General features: G+C 45.1%; 2 protein-coding genes and 1 non-coding gene across 7 annotated transcripts in view; 2 read left to right on the top strand and 1 right to left on the bottom strand.

Moving 5' to 3' along the window:
* MAP2K1 (mitogen-activated protein kinase kinase 1) overlaps window positions 1-4,286 on the bottom strand; it is a 32,379-nt gene extending 28,093 nt beyond the window's left edge. Inside the window, exon 1 of the mRNA XM_015639289.3 lies at window positions 3,972-4,286. Coding sequence (XP_015494775.1) covers window positions 3,972-4,051 — 80 coding nt within the window. The 5' untranslated portion in view covers window positions 4,052-4,286. The remainder of the gene's footprint in view (window positions 1-3,971) is intronic.
* Window positions 4,287-10,114: 5,828 nt separating this feature from the next.
* On the top strand, window positions 10,115-16,464 carry TIPIN (TIMELESS interacting protein). 5 transcript variants are annotated; one of them, XM_015639382.2, is made up of 8 exons: window positions 10,115-10,299; window positions 10,632-10,791; window positions 11,199-11,292; window positions 11,518-11,593; window positions 12,802-12,924; window positions 13,473-13,536; window positions 15,344-15,541; window positions 15,818-16,464. In XM_015639382.2, the coding sequence occupies exons 2-8, from the start codon at window positions 10,659-10,661 to the stop codon at window positions 15,970-15,972; spliced, it is 843 nt and encodes a 280-aa protein (XP_015494868.1). In that variant the 5' UTR covers window positions 10,115-10,299; window positions 10,632-10,658; the 3' UTR covers window positions 15,973-16,464. The 5 variants fall into 5 exon arrangements, with proteins under 5 accessions (XP_015494868.1, XP_015494866.1, XP_033372881.1 ...); XM_015639380.2 differs by having other exon boundaries at window positions 15,815-16,464; XM_033516990.1 differs by having other exon boundaries at window positions 10,218-10,303; window positions 15,347-15,541; window positions 15,815-16,464.
* LOC117244964 lies at window positions 14,362-14,496 on the top strand. The gene has a single exon (XR_004498996.1).
* Window positions 16,465-16,830: the final 366 nt, after the last annotated feature.

The raw sequence follows: 16,830 nt of genomic DNA, 5'->3' as shown, positions 1-16,830 counted from the left end.
AAAGTGGTAAAGACCTATGGACAGTATCTTAAATGCTTCTCAAGGGCCCATTTCAACACATCAGAGAAGATGCAAATTCTGTTGTCTACTTTTCTTTGCTCTCATTTTTATCTAATTAAACACAAACCTCCTATTGTAGCTGATACTTCACATCTGAGATTTGCAGAGGCCACGGCTCAGGCTTGATTTGGGAGACACCAGTTGTTGCTAAAACATATACACAGTTCTATTTTGAAAAGAAAAAATAAATACACTTCAATCCCATCATGTTAAAGCTCATAAAATACATAAAAGTCGCTGGCACGCAATTTTTAAGAAGAATTGTTTTCATTTTCTGTATTTAATCAAATCCCAGACACTCTTTGGAAGGTTTATGTTTTAGCACAAGAGCTAGGGAAGTTGTTTGGATTTACTGAGACAAAGTAAAAACTAAGGCTGCAGGGCAGTCAGTTTGACCATTCTCTCTGACTTTTATTTTTATTTTAAAGATGTAATTAAAGAACTTCACAGAGTAACTTTCTTTTCATGTAAACAAATTTCTAATACAGAAAGTGGCATTATCTCAAAACCTGCCTTTTTTTTTCTACTTCATGTTCTGGGGCTGGATTGGCTTTAGAGAAAGAAAAATTGGGTAAAAACTGTCAGATATTCAAAGCAACAGGGAGTCAGAAGTTTGAAAGGAACACAAATCCATAAATTGGAGATTTGTTCTTGTTGGTTTTGGCTATTAAGACACTAAACTAGCCCAGAACGTTCAGCCAGAACAGTTTTCCTTCAATTAATTTTCATTCAGGTTTGCCTGGTAGGGTTTTTTTTTTTTTCCCCTTTCTCTGCAGAAGCTTTGCACAATTATATCAGCGCAGCTCCAAAGAATGAAATTAAATCTACAGCTGGCCTGTGTCATCTTGGTTTCAGCTTGAAGAGCTGAGGCAGCTCAGAGCAGCAGAAAGCCGAGCAACCGCGACTCCACGGGAAGTGTCAAAAACAGAAGTGAAGCTGAGGGCACAGGAAAACCTTTCATCAAGTTGTCTCTATTGTCCAACTGGGCAGAGCCAGGGATCGGGAAGGCCCTCCAGAAAAATTATTCGTGCAGGATGTTGTGGTTAAGTAATTGCTACAAGTAACAAAATCTGCTGTCGGAGAGAAACACTGTGAAATTTTCATTTAAATATTTGGGATACCTGTATTTAAATTGTGAGTGCACTAACTCCCCTTCATACTACCTTGCCAGGGATAAAAAAAAGATTAAAAAAAGAAAGGAATAAAGAGAAAAGAGTCATGCACATGAGACCCAGGTCTCCTGCATACTCTTAAAGCCTTACACCATGTGTTATAAACTTTCCCTTGCTCCAGTCAATGAGCTCCCACCACCAAATAAGGATGAAGACAGAGGACAGGACACAAATGCAAAGCAGGACATCCTGAATCATCTAGCCTCTTCTTTCATTTCCTCCCTTTCTGCCAGGATGTCACGGTGTCAGAAGTGCTCATTCCTAAAAGCATTAATAAGTTACAGAACCTTCCCCCCTCTGACAGCGAGAAAGTCTCGGAATTCCAGCACACAGCTCCATGGCCCGTGCACATCCGTTTGGGTTTGTGCCAGAATCGCCTTTGGGCCTAAATAACTTCCTTCCTCCTGGATGTTGGGGTCCCTCACGCACTCACAGACAGGAATTTCATCGCCTCGCTCGGAATCTTCCTTTTCGCTTTGCCAAGTCATCTGAGCTCCTTGCGCGCTGCGCCGTCTCTGAAGAGCAGGGAGGCGTTTGCAGAAGGACAGGTTTGTGTATGTAAGGAGCAACTGGAGCCTCACATAGCCAGAATTCCATGATAGCAGGCTCGGGGCTTTAGAAAGTGTTAATGTGGCAGTGCAGGGATGCACGGCATACTTGGAACGCCTGGTGATGCACAACAGCCTCACAAACACCTGACTGAGGAATTCAGGCACTGACCAAAGGGGGAAAAAGCCCAGAGCAGGAGAGGGGAGGAAAATAAACAACCTTACATATTAAGGAAATGAAAAACAAAACTGTTTCCAACTCAATTCCAAAAACATTTCCAAATTCTGATGCAACTGTTCTTTGCTATTTGAAATCTTTTACAATGAGGGCTTAAAATTAGCAGGATGAGGGGATATTTCCATGATTAATTAATCCTGGCTGTATATAGGACAACTGGTTGCTGAATTTACTTCCACTAAGCTACTTCTTTTAAAAATACTGGACACCTCTAAGCCTGGCAAAAGCTGGGTATAAGGTCTTGTGTGTGACACAAATCAGAAGTGTGGGGGACAAACACACAAACCCCAGCCAAATCAACACACGGAGCAGAAAATGAAGCACGGCAGTTCATCAGGGCAGAAAAGACTCAGCACTCCCAGGAGTCCCCAAAGGCTTCCAACAAGTAAATGAGTACCATACACGTAAAAGCAATTTAAAATTAATGACACTTCTTGAGGGAAGAGATACGATATTGAGTATATTGGGAGCGAGGTGATTTACATCAAGTACTACAAGCAGCAAGTGACTGGTGTATCAGATTTATTCTGTAGAACAAGGCTAAAATGCAAAGAGATCCCTGAAGACTAAAGCAACATATTCCCAACTGCCTTGAGAAAATCGACTGGAAAGTGCTACCCAAGCAAATATAAAAACACAGTATTTTCTCCCTGTCAATCCAGAACAAAAGCTCCATAATATTCAGACCATAATGCTTAGATACAATCAGTAACTCCTGCCAAAGAACAGTTTTTAAACAGCTCATCGCTCAGTTAATCATCAAAAGAGTTTGCTAGAAATGTCACAGCTGGAGCTGCTAGATGCTGAATTTTTTATTTTTCAGGAGGAATTAGTTTGGTTTCGGGGTTACATTTCTTTTGCGGTTGATTTGGTTTTGGTTGTTTGTTTTTTTTCTTTTTATTTTTTTAGATGTTTGGGTGGTTAAACGAGATCTGAGCCTGTGTGAAAACGTGGCACTGCTGAATACAGAGCACTTTAAAGCCCGAGACTTGCACATGTCACTGCAAGCCTGCCTCACATCCTCTGTGTCACCGTGGTACAGCAGCACATCTCAGCTCAGTTTACATCTCCCACAGAGGACCGAGCTGACCATACAGGGGCAGGAATCTGCTCCTCCAAGATGCACCTTCACTAAAGGGCTAGCCCGACACCATTGTCTAAAAATCAAGGTGTGAACATCGACCCATGAACCTCAAATGAAAACCTTCTGTAACATTTCATCACTTCGAGGTGCAGGTGGTGTGTCTGCCTGACCGAGGCCACCCTGCCCACCCACATCCGTGAGAAACGTGCACCAGAGGCTTCATCAGCAACACGCAGCCATCCAATATTCAGTATTTTTTCCCCAAGAAGTGTCCCCGTGATTAGCTCAGCCCTTCCCACATTTACAGTGTCATGTTTGTGTTGCACACAGAGGAGCTCTGAAGCAGTTTCTGCACACACACTCCCTGCCGTACCCAGCACAACATGTCAATTAGTGAAAAACAGATTTGCTCAAACTAGCGATTGTTTGGGTTAAAGCCAAGGACAAGGCAAAACAAAACAAAACACCTTTTCTACAAATCTGCGACTTGCAGTATAAATTCTCCCACATACACGTATACGAAATATGCCATCGGAAACGTGTAATTTGGCATTACTAGCTAATTATATAAGCTAAGAACCCAGCAGACACCATTACGGACTACGAGAAAGGAGTTATACAAGTTTCCCTTATTTTTTCCCCAGCTTTTTTTTCCCCCCTCGCGTATGTGACAGAAGTTTGTTTATTGCCGAAGGCAGCATCTCCTTACTCCGCGGAGGAGACCCCGAGTATCCCCCGCGCTGGGGGTCCCCGGAGTCCCCGCCGGACTGCGGGCCGGGGCTGCGGGGCAGGACGGGCTGGGGAGCAGCGCACCCCGCGGCCAGCCCCGGCCCGGGCCGGCCCGCACCCCCGCCCCCGGCTGCACTCACTCTGCAGAGCTGGTCCCGTTCACGGCGGATCCATCGGGAGCGGGGTTCAGCTGGATCGGCCCGGGCTTCTTCTTCGGCATCTTCGCCCGCACACGGCGCGCAGGGGAGCGGACGGAGCGGCCGCGGCCCCACTTCGGACAGGTCCGAGGGACTTCCTGCGGCGCGGCAAACTCGGGGGGGAGCTCCCCTGTGCGGCGGTGGCCCCGCGGGCTGCGGGCAGGTGGCCGTGAGGCTGCCGGACCCCGCTCCGAGCGCTCCGAGCTCCGGCGGGCACTGCCCGGGATCGGGATGTGCCCGGCCGGGACCGCGCCGGCGCGCGCCGCCCGCACCCGTCGCGCGCCTGCGCGGGGAGCGCGCGCACGCGCACGGCGGGGAGCGAGGCCGCGGGAAACGCTGCCCTCAGAGCGCTGCTGCCCTCAGAGCGCTCCTGATCCCACAGTACTTCTGATCTCACAGCGCTCCTGATCCCACAGCGCTCCTGATCTCACAGCGCTCCTGCCCTCAGAGCGCTCCTGCCCTCACAGCGCTCCTGCCCTCACAGCGCTCCTGCCCTCACAGCGCTCCTGCCCTCACAGCGCTCCTGCCCTCACAGCGCTCCTGCCCTCAGCGAGGGTCAGCGGGAATAATCTTTCCCTGTCAGAGTGGGGAGGCTGCACAGAGAAGCTGTGGCTGCCCTATCCCTGAAGTGTCCAAGACCGAGTTGGACGGGGCTTGAAGCACTCTGGGACAGTGGAAGGTGTGCCTGCCCATGGCAGAGGGTGGAATGGGATGGGCTTTAAGGTCCCTTCCAATCCAATCTATTCTATGATGACTTAAAAAGAGCCCTGCTTTAACATCGACTTGCTTCCACAAACTGATAAAGAACTGAGTTTTTTAAGGGTCTGCCCCTCAATACTAAAGGACATGTGATGTGTCCTGTGACAGCTCAGCTGGACCTGGGCAGCTGGAACAGCACTGGTCACTCAGCCCAGGACACGCAGGGTTGTCATCAGCCTGGGCTGCCTCATGGGCCTGTGGGCACATCACCTCTCGGGCAGGACAACTGGGTGTCCGTGCTCCAGCGGGCTCTTCTGGGGTAGCAAAATTCCTTTGAGAACAATATTTATCCTTGCTATGGTCAGTAGAACGTGTTCTTCCATACCAGTGTTCTCTCCATGAGGGAGGATTTAAATGTAAAGGTTCTGTTGTTTAGCTGTGGATCTTGTGGGGGGTTGAGGAGCAGGATATGGAATATTAAAGCACCCAATGGCCTTGTTTGGATAACAAAGCAAATCTGGACATGTGTGTGCAGTTAACTATGACACATACACTAATCATATGATAAAATTCAGGAGATAAAAAGAGTTCTGTGCATTTGACTTCCGTGAACAGTGACTACAATCCTGCCTCTACTGCTGAGATCTGTAAAGAACTTCATTAAAGTTTGAGTTGCTTTCATAAGATTAATTTCTCATTGTCTGAATCCAGCAGAAGTCAGCTAAAAACTCTTATAAGGCCTGTAGGAGTTACACAGTGAGAAGGGCTTGAAGATTTCTTCTGATTTCTGACACAGCTGAGAAATTCTTTCTGTTGCTACTGTACATTTCTGTACCACACAGTGCTCCATCTGTCAACAAACACGATGCATCAAGCAGAAAAGACTCTGCAGTTACTCATAATTTTGCTTAAGTGACAAATGAAACCTCTTGCAGACACACGTGAGCCAAGAAGTGAAGCAGCACCGAGGAACTCAGCACTAAGGTGGGGGTAGTGGCTTGGTACTGGTAAAAGAGTGAAAAAACAGCTTCTTTGGCAGTTCCATTTTTTCCCTGAGATTCCCTAGCGGTCTTTTTCATACACAAGTCATGTGAACACACCACCTGAATGAATAACATCTTTCCAGCAGTGGACAGGTTTTATACTCCAATGAGTTGATTCAGACACAAAAAGAAGTGTAGAGTTAATTCCATAACAAGATTTCTATTGTGAACACTTTGGATAAAGAACCAACCTGAATTCTGTATGATTTAAATTTCTGTGGTTTGCAAAAACACAATTATATTCTAATCGAAGTAATTATTAATGTTTTTACAGAAACTGAAATGATGAACAAAGTTCCCTATATATAATACAAAAATGCTGAATAAGTCTTATAATCTTATTAATTTCTAAAGTAAAATAAAATAAATAAATATTTTTTCCCACAGGTTTGCCATTAAAGACATATTCCCTCCATCCAACTCCGGATACTAAGGGACAGCTCCCTCCTCTGGAGCTCTTTATCCTTGCAATGAGAACACTGGGCTGTGAAATTACTGATTTCATCAATCTCTTTTAAAATCCCTTTGACCAAAGCACAGAACCCAAAAATATCTTGGACTGACTGTAGCTAGAAATAAATTCACGGGCATATGGATTGATGCCACTGCAGAAACAATTTCTGTACTGTTGTCTGTAAAACAAATAGGTTTAACATCAGGACATTTGTTACTAAAAATTAAGTACATTTCCCCAGCCAAAACAGAACACATGTTTTGGGAATTTGAATATTCTCCGTGGAAGAAACAGTGTTTGGCTTTACAAACAGGTGTTTCTGGAGGTGAGTCACAGAGGAAAAGATGAAATAAAAATAGAAGTTGCTGTCATTTCAGTGAGAGGTTTCTGAGCGGGGAGACTTTCTGATTTATTGATTTCACCACTGCTTGGAAAAATAGAAATAATTTGTCTCTGTAAATAGAAGTGGAACATAGAAGCTTGTCTTCATTACCACTTTTTTCCCCTTATAGAAACCGAAATTTTGCCTAATTTCTTGCATGAAAAGAAAACCACAATTACTATATAGATCAATTGCATCTAAAATAAGCCAGCTCTTCAAACTCCATTGCCACATAGAGCTGCATATTTTACTGCCAAAACATGTGCACACAAACTTCTATTTGAAAGATTTAATACTTTTTAATCTATTTAGTGGTTAGCAAAGCAAGTTAGGGAAATAATTAGTCCCATAAAGCAATGGAATTTATGAAGTCTGGTTTGAATTCGAATAAAATTAGCCAAGAGGATCAAAAATTATCTGAAGGGAGCTGACAGAGAGCCTGACAGAGATCACAACCTGCCTTGTACCTTATTTTCCACAAGAAACAGAGATTTAAAAGAGCACTGTGGATTACAGCCCAATTTTAATGCTTTGTGATACACTAAAAGCTTAGAAATTAAGGTTTAAAGTGGCTGCATAATATCAAATTCAGATTAGATCAGCAAGGCATAAATGTAAATAAGTATAAATCAGAAATAACTGAAATTTGCTTAATCCTTAAGATGTGACTTCCCACTAATACAGATACAATGGGAGCAGTGGTGCCGAGGGTTTATGGCATGAACAGCTTTGGCAACATAATATCTGAAGGTTTCTTTTGCTGAGCAAATTCTGCTCCCTCAGGAATAAACCCCTTCAACCATGGAAGCAGGCAATTATCCATTTGACAGATTTCCTTTGCTGTATATTACGGGTAACAAAGCAGGAAATGAGACTGAAATATAAAATAAGGTGCTAATTTTCTGCAGTTTTTCTAATGAAATTACAGTAATCAAATAGAAACAAGCAGTAATATTTCCTTTTCACCTAAACTAGAAAACAGAAGTGTTTTCTAGAATAGAGTCAACCTGTGGGGGGTTTTTTGTTTGTTTTTTCCTGACTTATTATTTTAGCAGCATGTGGCTGGTTATTCATTTCCTGAGGAAAAACCAATAATCAATGTTTGCCAGCATTTGCTTTTTATTTAATTAGGAACACAGGATTGGAAAGAACCACCTAGGTCATCAAGTCCAGTTTCTAATTAAACACTCTTCAAAAATATTGATTAATCAAAGTTGCATAAATATGGTGGGTTTTATAATTCTGTGTTCTCTGTAGAGATTGTAAGTGATCTACTTTTTGTTTGTTTGTTTGTTTGTAAGGATTTTTCAGTACAAAGACAGGCTATTATTTCCAATACAAAGAGCTCATCATGTAGATATTTGATTTTCAGTAATTTTATATGACAATTACAATATTTTGTGCTGGAAATTAGCAGCACTTGATCTATGATTATTATTAAATCTCTGTGTTAATTTTCATACTTCAGCTGCTTCAATCGATTGAAAAAATTTGCCATACCTAAAAAGATAAGATAAATTGATTCAATGCTAAAAAATCCATTAGTGTGTTCTCCCTATATTTAATATATTCTTGACTATAAAAGATGCTTCAGCAAGTGGGAATATACATTTTAAACATTAACTGTTAAAATAATTTTAACCAGAAAGTAACTTCAATTGATTTGGTCATACTAGAAGGAATACATTAAATTACCAGAAACACTGTATGTCAAATTTGAATTTATAGAGAAATAAGGGAAAACCAATTCCTTTAATGGATTCATATTTTACATTAATTTATATAGTTTTGTTTAAACAAAGAGACTATAATTTAAGCTAGATACACCTCTATGGACTGAGCTGTAAAAATATGAGAACAATTTACAGCTCTTACCGCACTGGAGACGGGAGCCTGGAGCCTCTCCTGTTGTCCCTGCAGCCCCAACCCTTACATGGCATTTTATGTGCACAGCTGCCAAACCTCTGAGGGCTCGGCGTATTTTCTTCCAGCCTGGACAACTGCAAACTGTTCTGTTTTAAATTCCCTGAAGTCTTTGTCTGCAGAACAGCTCAGGATCACTCGCTGTTCTGGTCCTTTCCTCTGAGACGGGATGGGAACCCCTGACCTGGATTGGGAATAGTGTGGCCATAGGAGCAGGGCAGTGATTCTGCCCCTGTGCTGGGCACTGGGGAGGAACTGCTCGAGTCCTGTGCCTGTTCCCTCAGTTCAAGAAGGACTTTGAGCGTGTCCAGGGAAGGGAATGGAGCTGGGAAGGGGCTGGAGTCCCTGGAACAGCTGAGGGAGCTGGAAAGGGGCTCAGCCTGGAGAAGAGGAGGCTCAGGGGGAATTTCTGGCTCTGCACAGCTCCCTGCCAGGAGGGGACAGCCGGGGGGATCGGGCTCTGCTCCCAGGGAACAGGGACAGGATGAGGGCATTGTCTTAAGCTGCACCAGGGGAGGCTCAGGGTGGACAGCAGCAGGAATTTCCTCACAAAAAGGGTGGTCAGCCATTGGAAAGCGCTGCCCAGGGAGGTTTGGAGTCCCCATCCCTGGAGGTGTCCAAGGAATTCCTGGAGGTGGCACTCAGTGCTCTGGGCTGGGGACAAGCTGGGGGTCAGTCACAGGCTGGACTCGATGGTCTTGGAGGGCTTTTCCAACCTCAGGGATTCTGTGATTCTGTGAAGTTACAGGGGGCTCAACAGGGCCCTATTTTAAATCCCATTCTTGGAGGTGACTCATCATGGGGCTTTGCAACATTGGTTATTTCAAATTAAACACTAATCCCCAGCACGTTTTCCCTGCCAAGGAGACACTGCAGGCGCCTGGAGGTGCTGGTGGGTGAGACATTGCACATGCCCCAGCCAAGCGTATCCTGGGCTGATCCACAGGGAGGGCAGCAGGTGAGGGGGAATTCTGCCACTCTGCCCCGCTCAGGTGAGACCCCACCTGCAGAACTGCCCCAGCACAGCACGGGAGTGAGTCCAGAGGAGGCACCAGGGTGATCAAGGGCATGGAGCACCTCTCCTATGGGGAAAGGCTGAGAGAACTGGGATTGCTCAGCCTGGAGAAGCTTTGGAGTGACCTCACTGTGGCCTTCATCAGGAGACCTTACAGGAAGGATGGAGAGGGACTATTTACAAGGATCTGGAGAGACAGGACTGGACAGGGGGAATGGCTTCAAATTGACAGAGTAGGTTTAGATGGGATATTAGGATGAAATTCCTCCTTATGACGGTAGTGTGGCCTTGGCACAGGTTGCCCAGATCAACTTTTCCATTCCTGAAAGCATCCAAAGCCAGGCTGGACAGCACTTGGAGAAAGCTGGGATAGTGGAAGGTGTCCCTGACGACAGCAGGGGGGTTGGAATGAGAACGAGATAATCCGTAAAGTCCCTTCCCGCCCTGGCACCCCGAATTCCAGAGTCCCGGGAATCGCCTCACACGCCCGGCCCCGCCCACTGCGTTTTGGCGCCAAAACCCCTGAGCCGCCGCGGTCGGGAGATCGCGAGACCCGGGGTTCTCGCGGGACTCGGCGCGCGCGGGGGCGGCCCCGGCCCCTCAGCCGTGGCCCCGCTCCCTCAGGGCCGGAGCCGCTCCTGCACCAGCGTTCCCTGACACCGCCTGAGCCCTGCCCCGCTCCCGCCGGGGGCTCCCGGGTTACCTTCCCTTGGGGAGCCGGAAAAGGGGAATCCTCCTCCACACCGCGTTTCGAAGTGGGTGAGCTGTAAATTTGGGGAGTTGCCGCTCCATCCCCTAAGGCTTTGGTCAGGGATGAGAGTGGCGCGCGGCTCCATGGATAAGCGCTGTGGTCAGGAATCCACTTATTTTGGTTAATTCCTGCCACTCCCGAGTAACTTTGACGAGTTGAAACATCACAAACCCTTATTTTTTCGGCTCAGCTAGTTATCTGCTGTTTAATTTGTATGACGATCTGGTTGGCAGGTCTTTTCCTGAAAAAGCTGTAAATACCGTATATAATTGACGTTTATCTGCTTATGTGGCAACCTCGCTGCTTCTCTTTAAATGCTTTTGCTGTTTTCTGCAGGAAGGGGAAAAAGGCTTCTTTGTGGCAATGCTAGATCCTTTAGAGAACAACTTGTTTGATCTTCCGGATTATGAGAACACAGAAGACGAAACATTCCCACCTCTTCCACCTCCTGCCTCTCCAGGAAGAGACGATGCAGAATGGGCTCAGGCTAATGGAGGTGAACACCCGGGATCCCTAAAAATCCCATTTCAATGCTGTGCAATCGAAATTGGTGGTGTTCGACCTCAGTGCATTAAAATAGGCAGAAAACAAACTGTAAATTTAAATTGTTAATCATGCGATGCTTTCTGGCTTGTGGGAAGTTTATTTTTGTAGATTCCATGAAAATATGTAAACAAATCTTTATAAAGCTCAAGCTCTTCTGACAAAATGTTGCTACAAATAATTATACAGCAATGATCTGTAGTTACTCTTTATGACTTGGCTTTTAGAAGAGATAAGAGTGTTGGATGCACTCTTGATGCACTTATCAGAAATACAAGTAGAAGCTTAAAATGTACACAATACAATCCTCGGTGATGGCAATTGCTTTGAATACTTAAATGATGCTATTTTCTTCCCCAGATCCAGATGGAAACCAGCAGTCCCAAACAAAGGATTCTGCTGTGACCACACAGAAAGCAGTTAAAAGACCAAGGCCTAGATTAGATGCCCAAAGGTAACTTTATACAGAGTATTTCTCTGTGTGCTGATTTTGGTGTAGGGCTGTGGGAGAATGAATAAGGTACCTCTAAAACTGGTGTGAGTTCTTTATAATCAACAGAAAGAATCCAAGCTTTAAGCTGTTCTAGGGAATGTGAGAGTTTTTTCTTTGTTTATTTTACTTGTTAATGGAAAGAAGAAAGTGTGGGTTTCAAACAACTGCCCCATTTCCTATTGCCAGATTAATTTCAGAAAGGGGACTCCCAGCTCTGAGACACATGTTTGACAATGTGAAGTTCAAGGGTAAAGGGCACGAGGTAAGACCTGGTGAGCTTTGGTTTTATTTCCTGGGAGGTTAATGTAGATTTGTTAGAGTGCTGCCCATCTGATAAGGGGGGAATTTATAGTACTCTGGTTAGCCAGCTTCTCAGCAATATCTGAACGAATCCTGATGGGGTTTGGAGCTGCAAGTTTTAAAACAAACATGAATGCTTTAAGAAAACCCATCTTTTGATCATAAAATTATTTTCCTCAACTGTAAAAGTAGAATATCACATCTGTGACTCTTGTATTGTCCATACAAGCAGGGCTTTGCATCCCAAGGTTTTTAAGAAAAGTGTGACATACAACAAAGAGAAAAGAGAAAGCAGGACTTTATCTACAAGCTTTTTTACTGTTTTGGGTGTGCTTAGACATGCAGAGCTTATTTTCTTTTACATATCATTATAGAGTCTGTTGTAGACAGGGGAGGGTCAGTCTCTTCTCCCAGGTAACAAACAATGGGACAAGAGGAAACAGCCTCACATTGTGCCAGGAAGGTTTAGATTGGTTATTAGAGAAAATTTCCTCACCAAGAGTGTTGTCCAGCCCTGGGCAGCCTGTGCTGTGGAGTCATCATCCATGGAGGGATTTAAAAGACATTCAGATGTGACACTTGGAGACATGTTTCAGTGTTGGCCTTGGCAGTGCTGGGGGAGTGGTTGGACTCTGTGATCTCCGAGGACTTTTTCCAACCCTAACAATTCCATGATTCTCCTGGCACACTTGCAAGGACACCTGTGCCTCTCTCTTTTACAGAGAGCATTCATGGTATAAATGTTCTCATTACCACTGGAGGCACAAAGGAACTGGGCAGTAGTGCTGAAAGGTGCAAAAACTTTTCCTAGATCAGCTTATTTTGCTGCATCTGCATTCTAAACAGCAGGATCAATGCCATCTGTGCCCCTGTGGATCTATTTCAGCCTGGGTTCAGCCCTGGTTGTTTAAGGACAATGCTTCAGGACCTGTAGATGTTTTACAGGATATGCAAATGCTCCCCTGAAATGTATCAGTGCTGTTCTCACAGCCTGAGTTTACACTGATGCCAGGTTGTGGGAGGAGGAAGGAAAGGTTACCCACACATTTGTACTTTGAGCACTGTCAAACTGCAGATGCTCCATGCTTTCAGGAATTGCTTCCCTGTTTCCCTCTGCAGTCTCCCTTCTCTGGCAGCTTTAGTAGCTGGGTATTGTCTTTTCTGCTCTAGGCAGAGGACCTGAAGACACTGATACAACATATGGAGCACTGGGCTCACAGACTGTTCCCAAAACTGCAGTTTGAGGATTTTATTGACAGAGTGGAGTCTTTGGGAAGCAAAAAGGAAGTTCAGGTATGAATTGTTTCTGTCAGTTTCTCTTCATGGTGTTTGGAATAGTGCAAGAGGTAGGTTTAGGGGATCAATTATGCAGCAAAAGAAGACCTAGGTTGTGCATACTGCTCAGAAGTATAATGTTATTTAAATTTATTTCTCTCAATCTAGAGCTCTGTCTGGTACTTATGTTTAGATACAACCTTTCTTTATTTGAGATAATACTCCAGAGAATTGGCTTCACCACTTTCAGGACATCTTTAACCACAGCAAGAGTGCTGGAACTGGCTGGAGTTTCAGGTTTTGTTTGGTTGATTTTTAATGCTTGAACCTGCAAAAGAAGACTGATAAAGAATTCAGCTTCACCTGGCTGGGTGATAGGTGAAGGACTGGGAAGATGATCCGCAGCACTGAAGGTCTGTGTGTCAAATGGACATGAAATGAGAGGAGTATTTTTTTCAGAGTAATAAAGTGTAAAATGAAATGCTGTGGTTTTCCCATCCTCACAAAGTTGAACAAAAAAACTTGCTACAGGTGAAATTACCAGTGTTTTAATCTCCCACCTGCAGACCTGCCTCAAGCGGATTAGACTTGATCTTCCTATTTTACATGAAGACTTCAAAAATAATGAAGGTATGCTCTCACTATTTGTTCAGTACTTCAGTGTTTGAGATTATTTAATTCCCTTCCTACTGACCAGAAGTGAATGATCATGATAGGCTTTTCTAGTGTAGAAGAAATTGTTGAGAGGTCTCTGCTTTAAAACCAGGCTTCTGTGAGTCTTTTGATGGCAAAACTGAACTGGTACTTGCACATATGCACTAGAATTGCATGGGCTGCTGAAAGGAAATGGAAGATGGCTGTTGTTAGAAATGTTGTTCCAAAAAGCCCCCTAGAACTGCAATTATTGAGCACACAGGTTTGTGTTGTGCTTGGATCCTGTTAAAGCAGGAGTCAGACTCACCCTGATGGCAGCCCGAGGAGTTGTGGTGCAGCCAGGGCGTGGTGTCTGTCCCTCGCAGGCACTGCCTGCTCATGCTGGGGGCACTGTTTTGTCTGTCAGTGCTGGCACACAGCTGCTGGGAGAATTCTTGCTGCCAGGATCAAAACCCAGCACTTGCCGAGGACATGAGTCAAGAGTCTCTTCCAGTCAGATAGAAATCAGACATCAACAGTTCTTTAATTAAAGAGGAAGTACAGTTCACATGGTAACTTGAAAGAAACATTAGCAGCAGCAAGGAGGGAATTTCACTGTCATTCCTAAGGATCTGTGCAGGGTTTTGCATTTCTGCTGTGGGTCTCTCTTGAGGACATTATCTACCCATTGTCCCATTTGTCTCCATGTGACTCTTGGCCTCCAGCCCAGTCAGTGCTTGGGAATGATGGTGTGGGGGATGAGTCTGTGAGTGGTAACAGCTGGCCTGAGCTTTGGGCTGCCCTGGGGGCAGTTGGTGACACGTGGCTGCCTTCACTGCTGCTGCACTGCGAGAGCTGCACTGCAGCCAGAAGCAGCCACGGACAGCAACACCAGTGGTTCCTGCCGACAGGGTCTGCAGAGCCATCAGATTGTTCTGTGCGATGGTTCCACACACTGGGCTTCAAATGTGGTGCTGAGCTGCTCCTGAACTGTGGCACTGCAGGGAAAAGCTGCAGTAGCTGTCTCACAGGTGTAGATAAACTTGGGCTGGAGTAATTAACAACCCAAGGTTTTTGTCTGCTCACGTTTCTATTCACAGGCTTGAAGTGGTGCAGAGGCCTTGGGCGCTTTCAAGGGTGCTGTGCTGCTCTCTGGGGGTGAAGTTTGTCTAACTGAGCTGCCTCCACTTTGCACAGTTCAGTGCTGGCAATGAGTAAATATCTCTGGAAGAGAGCACACTGAATTCACAACTCAGTACTCAATGTATGTGTTCAGACTTCTGATTCACAGAATCCTGGAATGGTTTGGGTGGGAAGGGGCCTTAAAGCCCATCCTGTTCCTTCCCCTGCCATGGGCAGGGACAATTTCAATTAGTGCCACACAGCCTGGCCTTGAAAGATTGGAATTCCTGTAGGGACTCCTGCCACTTTCTGAAGTGTTTTATTAGTAGGGATGGAAGGAAAATTACTTGGCCCTAAGGACTGCCTGGATTTCCTGTCCCTTTTTGACCCTTCAAGCACAGCTGCTGTTGCTAACTCAGTACATGGAGCTGTGCCTCTGCACTCAAACATGGATTATTGTTAGTGTGTGAGCTCTGAGCACTTGTGTCCTTTGAATACTGGGGATGTGGGCCTAGGCAGAAAATTAAATTTAAATTATGGAATGAGCTTCAGCTGTCAATACAAAAGGTAGAACATAGAAACGCTTTCAGAATGTTCTGTTGACTGAGGTGTAGTGCATCTCTGTGGGTTTAAAGTGTTGATTCTGCCCCTCTTCCCCTTCCAACCCCTCCTTTTTAACCAGCAGGAGAAGGGGAAAGCAATGGGCTGGATCCAGCTGCTGAAGATGCACATTCCCACTCTGGCAGTACAGAAGAACTGAATTCCCTGCCTGGTGCAGCTCTGACAGAGGAGCAGCAGGAGCGGATGAAGAAGAACCGGCAGCTGGCCCTGGAGCGGAGGCAGGCGCGGCTGCAGGGCCTCAGCCAGTCCCAGCACCAGGGTAAGGACCCAGTTCAGTGGTGACAGGGAGGGCAGGGGCTCTGATGGCTTTCCTGGGAAGTGCTGGAATGTGCAGCTCTCATGTTTGAACAGTTTTCCTGTGGTTAAACTCCCTGGTGGTTGTACCAAGCTGTGACAGCTTTGTCTCTGGTGAAATGCAGCTCAGCCTCTTACCTCTTGAGTTGCCTTTGCTGGGATGGAAATTCTGGTGATGAAAACATCAGCTAAACACATCACCCGTGTCTGCTCATGGTTTTTCTCTTTTTTTTCTCAGCAGAGCTCCCCAGTAGTTACTCAGAGGAGGAGTTTGACAGCCCAGTTGCTCAGGATCCCACTGACCTTACTGAAGACACTCAGGTTGCTGCAGCCAAGGATGCTCCCACAGAAGATGATGGAGATGATGAATTGGAATGTGCCAGGGAAGAGCAGTAACTTCCCCACACTGTGAGTGCCTTTCTTGACCAAACACCCCCCTGCCTCAAGTACTGTCACTAGACTGAAGTGTTGCTGGCTCTTGACACTCCGGAAGCTCCAGAGAAGTCTTTCCCATGGCACCACTGAAGAACAGAACTCTTCCCTGGAAGCTGCACAGGAGCAGCTCCATACACCAGGAAACAGAACAAAGTTCTTCAGCTGCACTTGAGCCATCTTTTCCACCTCCCAAAACATTTTTTAGGAAATGTTTCTGAGTTTTTTGAACTACTTTGAGTATAGCTTATAATTTATGTTAAACTGAATTATCTGGGATGTTGATGGGTTAAGATGCTATTAAAGTTGTGTTTGGGTTTTTTTTTTAACAGGTCTTTTAGGGGTACTGGATTTTTTTTTAACTGCTTATCTATTACTTCTCTATTTTTCATATAAATTGGAAGCTATTAAATTTCAGAAATCAGACATTAAATTCTTGTATGAAGCTGTTCCAAGGCCAGAGCTCCCACACTTCCCTATCCCTTGGTTCAGACATCTGGCCCCAGAGAAGCACCTCCCCTCAGGGAACAAAGCCTTCCTGCTCCTGTTCTCTGCTTCATCCTCTTCTCAGCATCCTGGGTTTCCTTACACAACAGCTTTTTCCTTTGTGGAATGGAGAGGCATCACCCCTTCCAATAGTAAAAAGTACTGAATTTCTACACACTGAATTAAACCACCCTCAGGGCAACAGGTGTTATTTTATGAAGGAGTTTGCTTTTTATATCCTTGTAGGGAAGAAGGAAGTATGTAGGTTTTAAGAACTTACTTTGCTCATGTTGTCCATAAAGTAAGTTTTGAATGATTTTTAAAAGAATTCACAGC

This window comes from Parus major, chromosome 10, assembly GCF_001522545.3.
Source record: "Parus major isolate Abel chromosome 10, Parus_major1.1, whole genome shotgun sequence".
NCBI lineage: Eukaryota > Metazoa > Chordata > Aves > Passeriformes > Paridae > Parus > Parus major.
The sequence above is the reverse complement of the archived record's forward strand: the minus strand, read 5'-3'. Positions and strand labels throughout refer to the sequence as shown.

Bases quoted from the DNA above. Each gene is read 5' to 3' on its own strand.
- TIPIN (XM_015639380.2), top strand. From the start codon at position 10,659: ATGCTAGATCCTTTAGAGAACAACTTGTTTGATCTTCCGGATTATGAG. The intron at 12,925-13,472 runs GTATGAATTGTT...TCCCACCTGCAG, and splicing joins GAAGCAAAAAGGAAGTTCAG to ACCTGCCTCAAGCGGATTAG. The intron at 13,537-15,343 runs GTATGCTCTCAC...CTTTTTAACCAG, and splicing joins AGACTTCAAAAATAATGAAG to CAGGAGAAGGGGAAAGCAAT.